The sequence below is a fragment of the Crinia signifera genome, chromosome 6 (assembly GCF_055691185.1).
Source record: "Crinia signifera chromosome 6, ASM5569118v1, whole genome shotgun sequence".
NCBI lineage: Eukaryota > Metazoa > Chordata > Amphibia > Anura > Myobatrachidae > Crinia > Crinia signifera.
The window spans coordinates 171,457,082-171,463,579 of record NC_139222.1 but is presented as its reverse complement, the minus strand read 5'-3'; the positions used below and the strand labels follow the sequence as shown (position 1 = coordinate 171,463,579).

The window sequence follows — 6,498 nt, the reverse complement described above, 5'->3', positions numbered from 1 at the left end:
GGAGGGGGACCCTGCATGAGATCTACAGGGGTGATCTTGCATAGTATAGCACCCTGGCAGTGCCAGGCCTGTGCAGTAGCAGCAGCACAGGGTGGCAGAGTCTGGTTATGTAGCTGTGCTGAGTCCTCATTAATGTTTCCAGTACTTTAATGTCCCCTCTCCTCCTGCCTCCCACTCCCTTCCCCCATCCTCTCGCAAGCTCCGAGAGGCGGGGCCATACTGTAAGCCACCAACCAGCGTGCGCTGTGGTTGCTCGGTGACAGCTGGAAGCTCCGCCCCGTGATGTCAGAGTGCGGGCTGCTCTACCGCTGCCTGAGAAGCGCCTCGGACAAGTGGGGTGAGCGGAGTGTGATAGCTGTCGGGTCTGGCGGAGCTGCTGCTGTGACCGGTGACTGCCTCCCTAAGGAAGGGCTCCGCAGCAACCCATCACACCCGGGGACTGTGTGCAAGGCACATACTAGCCGCCCGGAGCGCAAGAGTAGGCAGCTGGAGAAGGTGTTCTGCTTGCGCCGAGCCGCAGAGCGCACACACAGGAGCTCCGGCCCCCTGCACCCGGGCAGCATGGAGCTGCCTGCGGCCGGGGAACATGTATTTGCTGTAGAGAGCATCGAGAAAAAGCGTATCCGAAAGGTAAGGGAGCGGACCGCCGGCGTGCTGCCCCCGCTGCTGCTGCTGCTGCTGCTACTGCTGGCCGCTAACTCTCCTCTTCTCTCCTGGCAGGGCCGAGTGGAATACCTGGTGAAGTGGAGAGGGTGGTCTTCCAAGTAAGTGACCGACTCTCGTACGGAGTGGTGTGTCCCCGCAGCCGCTGCCCATGGTGGCCTGGCATCACATTGCACGGGTCGTTTAGCAGCTGGATGCCGCGATTCCTGCTCGTGTCTTATTAGAGAAGTCACAGGAAGGAATATCACCAACCATATGCCATTATCACACCTGCCTCTCCTTATGCTTAGGGGGGGGGGGGGACACTTGAAAATAATTTAAAATAATTGCTGGCAGTGAAGGGGTTAGGTGCAGGCTGGCACCATGGCGGCCCTGTATGGGGGTTGGGAATGCGCTTTTTGCCAAGGATGGAATTTCTTTCCCTCTCTCTTTGCTCACACTCCTCTATCCCTCCACATCACTACTTCAATCCAGAACTCCATTGATTCCTCCTCATATGTATGTGACATACTCTGCGTGTCTGCCATATCTGCACTCACAGAGTAAACGGATCCGTCTTGAGGATGAGGAACCTCACACCATTAGCTGTGAGAGTGGGCATAAATACATCCATCCTAATTCCATTATCCTATAAATTGGAAGCATCAGTAACACATTTGCTGTATTTCTCCAAGTCATCTCCCCATAAGGGAGTCAGCAGCAATATCACTTTAAGATGTTCTGCTATCTCAGTACAGTCTTCTCTGCAGCAAAATACTGTCATTCCAGTGGCTGGCAGAGGGTGGTTACTACATGATACATGCGAAGATGGCATGTATTAGGGTAACCTAATTAGAATTTACTAGATTAAGGATCCCTTGGCAGCGGCATGTTGGAAAATTGGTGACATTTTACATTGGGGAAAAGAATACAAGGAGGAGATGGCAGAATTAAAAGTAAGAAATGGAATTTAGAGGCTGGAGTGGGATTTTATAGTGAAATGGTGGTTCTTAGTGACTGATCTTTATATGGAATGAACACTTCCATAGTAGTTTAGAAGTTTATTGTAGTGACTGCAAGATGAACAATGTGCATCCTTTAACAATGTGGAATTAAGGACTGGGATTACAAAATGTAAACATTCCTATGCCTGTGCTAATGTGACGGTGTCATCTCCAGGTATAACACATGGGAGCCAGAGGAAAATATTTTGGACCCTCGACTTTTGGTCGCCTTCCAGAACAGGTAATTGTTAACATGCTCTGAATTTTTTTCTATGTATCTTTTGGACATCATTTTGTCAGGTAAAACTGTAAAACTCAAATTCATTATTTCACCATCCTGCTTGAAGTTTTAATATTTTGGATACATTTGCTGTTTAATGGCAAGGTGTCTGTCAAGGTATTCCTGAAAAATACAGAATATCTGCATATTACCAGTTACAGATGAACCACTTAGTTGCCTAGCAGGTGGTATGTGTACATTTTCCTAAACTGTGCTTTTAGCAATTAGAGGTTTATAATTTGGCAATAGTGTGGGTTCCACTGCAAGGTTGTGAGAAGGTTTCCTTACCTCCGCCCACTCCAGAAATCCTCTCTTGGCTTTTTCTGACATTATGTAAACAGTCTGGAACAGAGTCTACCCAGCCTTGAATTGCATGTACTCTGCCCTGTGCATTTTAATGAGATCATTAGCATAGAGTCTGTATCTGTAGATTTTACTATCCAGCAAACTATGCTACCTTTTGCATTCAACAGACTGTATTTTTTTTTAATAGTAGACTAGCTACTTTGGATTCCCATTGGGGGAATACATTATATATTATTCTTTTATATATTTATTTCTGCATCAATAGCAGCAAAGCATATAAGTAAGAAATTGCAAGAGCATCAGTGTGCAAATCCTAGACTTGTGCATGTTGATACTTGTTGCCACCTGTTCCTGAGCATTTTGAATGCTGTGTGCGCTGCTTGGTAACGATTGATACATTAATAGTCTGTCCAATTTTTATATAGGGAGAGGCAGGAGCAGATCATGGGTTATCGAAAACGTGGCCCTAAACCGAAGCACCACATCTTATCAGTAAGTTATGGGCTTGTTGCAGCAGAATTGTTTATTATAATTTATATGGGTGTATTTGGGGATTGAGGAATTTCTATTTGGAAATCCTTTATGCTTATCCTAATATCTGATTCTAACTCAAGACTAGCTCATTTAAAACTGGCTCTTTTGTTGCAGATGCCCTCGTTTGCTCGTCGGTCCAATGTCTTAATTGGACTTCAGGACTCCTCTGTAGACAAACGTACTAAACTGGACTTGGGATCAATTACAAAGAGCCAATCTCACCAGTATCAGCTAAACAGCAAAAAACACCACCAATATCAGCCCAACGGAAAGGATCATAATGAGAAGCACCATTCTAGCAACAAGCGGAAATATTATTACCAGCTCAACAGCAAGAAACATCATCATTATCAACCAGATCCCAAAATGTATGACCAGTATCCTTCTGTGAAGGATTCCCAAATTAGTGCTGATCAAAGTAACAGACACAGGGAATCGTGGGCTCATAACCAATCTGTAGATTTGGGTGTTCCAGTAAAGAATGGTACAGGACTGGCTTTAAATATGTTGGAAAAGAGTAGTCTCTCAAGTGGAGCCTCCACCAGTCCATCTACCAAGGAAAGTTCCGGAAATGGAATTGGGGGGAAAATGAAGATTGTGAAAAACAAAAACAAGAATGGGAGGATTGTAATAGTTATGAGTAAATATATGGAAAATGGGATGCAGTCCGTTAAAATTAAATCCTCAGAGGAAGATTGTGAGACTGTTGAGCCAATAAAGAAAGTGGAGACCCAGGGGGTCTGTAATGTTGACAGAACTTGTAAAGTTGTAGAAGAAAAACAGGAGCACTGGAAGAAGAGAGTGGAGTCCAAAATAAGGATAAATGAGGCCAATGGTTATGCGGACAGGGGGCCAGTTCCTCTCGCTGGCCTCCAGAGAACCTATTCTAGTGCTGAGTCTATCAGTGATCAGCCCTTGCAGCTCACTACCAAGAAGGACCTTAACTCACGGTCAAGTGCATCCAATTTCTCTTTTAGTGAAGCGACTCCTAAGGATGTAGTGTATACTAATCCTAGAAAGCGTTGCCTGGCTGAAATGACTGAGCCAAAAGAGCCTTGCAAGAAAATACTCGCTTCGCAAAGTGTGAGTGCTCCTGGCAGAGTGGAGAATCAGGCTGTACAGAACTGTGTGTCCGTGTCTCCACAACAGCCAGATGTAATTCTGCTTGATTCTGACTTGGATGAGCCCATAGACTTGCGCTGTGTGAAGTCCAGGTGTGACCGTGAACAGGAGATTAAGAAGCATGTAGTACAGGGCACTAAGGAGTCCCAGCCCACTGAAGCAGACAGTGCAAAAGAGGAACCACGAACTGTATTTAGACCTTTTTTTGGGAATATTGTAATTACTGATGTTACTGCCAACTGTCTCACTGTTACATTTAAGGAGTATATAACTGTGTGACCGTACCTTCCACCTTTCCAGGGACAGTCTGTCATCTGCAATATTTTCATTCAGGGATAACAGACTCTGTGGTGCATCATACTGGATTATCGTTTGTTGTTCATAGCCTTGACAATTTGGCATTCTTTAAAGCACTTAATAGCCAAACAGTCTGAATGACTGTTAAATGTGCAGGCCTTTCCAATGGAGACTGAAACACCACCGCAATTAGTAAACCTGAAAAATGATCTATTTATTTGTTAGTATTTATATGTGTAGATTTAACCAGGCCTTGAATTGTTAAAACAAAAAAAACATATTTTTTGTGTGAAACGCAATTTTGATGTAACTATTTTGTTGCCAGAATTGAATGAGTTTACACTGAATTTAACCTGATATGATGATTTTGTATATTTTTGGTGTATTGTTGGTATACAAAAACAATTTAAATCCAGAGCTTTTGCTAGGAAAATGCTGCTATTAGACTTGTTAATGCTTCCAGTAACTGCTTGGTTGTAAATATTAAATGAAGAATGGTTATGTAGGCAGCATGATATGGCCCCTGGCTTATCTTGCCTGCGGCTGCAGTTAAGTGCTACATGATATTGAAGAATAATAAAAGTGAAACTGATGTAAAGAGGTAAACATTTGCCGCTATTTTAATATGAAATATTTATGTCAAAACAAGCATGTGGAAATCCCATAGTAATGCTCTGCTCAAGGCATAATGCCAAGCAAATCTGAAATGTCATTTTTGGAGAGAATAGAATAAATCACCTCACAATGTACTTAACTGGGTTGCAATAGTTATAAAGTCTGGGAGACCTTTCTGTGTTTTGTGCATTGGTGAAATATCCCCCTCCTCCACCCCAACCCAAGTTCACAATATGCAACATGGCTGTGGGTGACAGGGAGAGGCAGAGTATGAGAGGGAAATACAGTGGATGACGGGGGGCAGCAATGGACCTCAGGGGCCCCAGTGCACTGCACCAATGCTAATTCAGCCTCTAGTTTTGTAAACAACATGTCCTTGTCTGCAGGAGTCATCAGAGTAGCAATAGATACACACTTGCAATGGGACACCAACGGCCCTTTCGATTGGGAGAAAAGCAGCACTGAATAATCAATGCCAACACACTATGACCAGGTCAATTAAATAAAATAAAGTCCTGATTAAAAAAAAATATTATATAATTAGATGTAACCAGTGCACTCACCGAGGTAGACCTTTACTTGTTGCTCTCTGTACAAGATGCAAGCCTGGACATCAGATGCTTGTAGTAGTTTTAATGACCATTCTCAAGAAACTTGACAAGATTTAAGATGCTCAAAGGTAGAAATCTGCTCTTAACTAGTAACCAGTTTGTAACTGTATAGAGGAAATTAGACCATTTTTGTGTTAGTTTAGCACAATTTGCAATTTTGGGTAATATCAAATAATTGTATTAGGTTTCAAATCCAAATATATGAAGAGATGTGAAAAATTGGTAAATAAATTGCTTCCGCCTCTTCCCAAAGAAAACCCTAAATAATTTCCCTGGTCCAGGGACTTCTGTTTTCTTTTTAGTGGCTTGTCAGCTGCCATTTTCAGAGTTGCTGAGTGAGCAGTATATATTCAGGTATTTCTGCACTCCCATTGCTTCCTGACCTTCCCTAACACTATTTGCTGGTCAGCAGTGACTGGGACTGCTAGTTTGATGTTAACACCCACATTGTACATTATTTGGAGTATGGCATGCGAACCTGCTGAGAAATATAGGAAATACCTCTCAAAAGAACAAATTACTTACTGGTTTTCAAGTCTTAAGCTGTGCACACACGTGGGCGATAGGGGTTGAAATCGCTGGAAATATGGTCACAGGCGACCATATTGCCAGTGATGGGAGTGTGCCCCGGCGATAAATCGCCGGGTGCGCGCTCCAGTTTTCAGACTTATATTGCCAGTGATTGGAGTGCACACCAGCGATCGCTGCGACCAGCTGATTACCTCTGCAGCACTACCGGCAGAGGTTCCCTTTCATCAGCAACCATCTCTGGTCGCTGATGAAAAGGAGAAACTGAGCAATATATTGCTCAGCCATATATTGCTAGCAATATATGGCTGAGCAATATATCTCCCCCCGTGTGTACGGGGCTTTCAGGAGAGCAGGATTGATTGAGGAACTTGTACAGAAACACTTGCTAGTCCATGGGCCAGATGCACTAAGCTTCAAAAGTGATAAAATGAAGAGTCATAAAGAGCCAGCCAATCAACTCCTACCTGCCATGTCACAGACTGTTTGAAAAACGTCAGGTAGGTGCTGATTGGTTGGATGTTTATCATTCTTCATTTTATCACTTTTGAAGCTTCTG

General features: G+C 43.6%; 1 protein-coding gene across 1 annotated transcript; it reads left to right on the top strand.

The window, feature by feature from the left end:
• Positions 1–294: 294 nt before the first annotated feature.
• Positions 295–4,783, top strand: CBX4 (chromobox 4). Its single transcript, XM_083148124.1, has 5 exons — positions 295–630; positions 721–764; positions 1,822–1,887; positions 2,658–2,724; positions 2,881–4,783. Exons 1-5 carry the CDS (start codon positions 562–564, stop codon positions 4,165–4,167), a joined length of 1,533 nt encoding a protein of 510 aa, XP_083004250.1. The 5' UTR covers positions 295–561; the 3' UTR covers positions 4,168–4,783.
• The last annotated feature ends 1,715 nt before the right edge of the window (positions 4,784–6,498 follow it).

What these genes read in the sequence shown, in the direction of transcription:
- CBX4 (XM_083148124.1), top strand. Translation starts at nt 562, where the DNA reads ATGGAGCTGCCTGCGGCCGGGGAACATGTATTTGCTGTAGAGAGCATC. An exon ending in AGAAAAAGCGTATCCGAAAG is followed by an intron (nt 631 to 720) that starts GTAAGGGAGCGG and finishes CTCTCCTGGCAG; the next exon opens with GGCCGAGTGGAATACCTGGT. An exon ending in TGGAGAGGGTGGTCTTCCAA is followed by an intron (nt 765 to 1,821) that starts GTAAGTGACCGA and finishes TGTCATCTCCAG; the next exon opens with GTATAACACATGGGAGCCAG.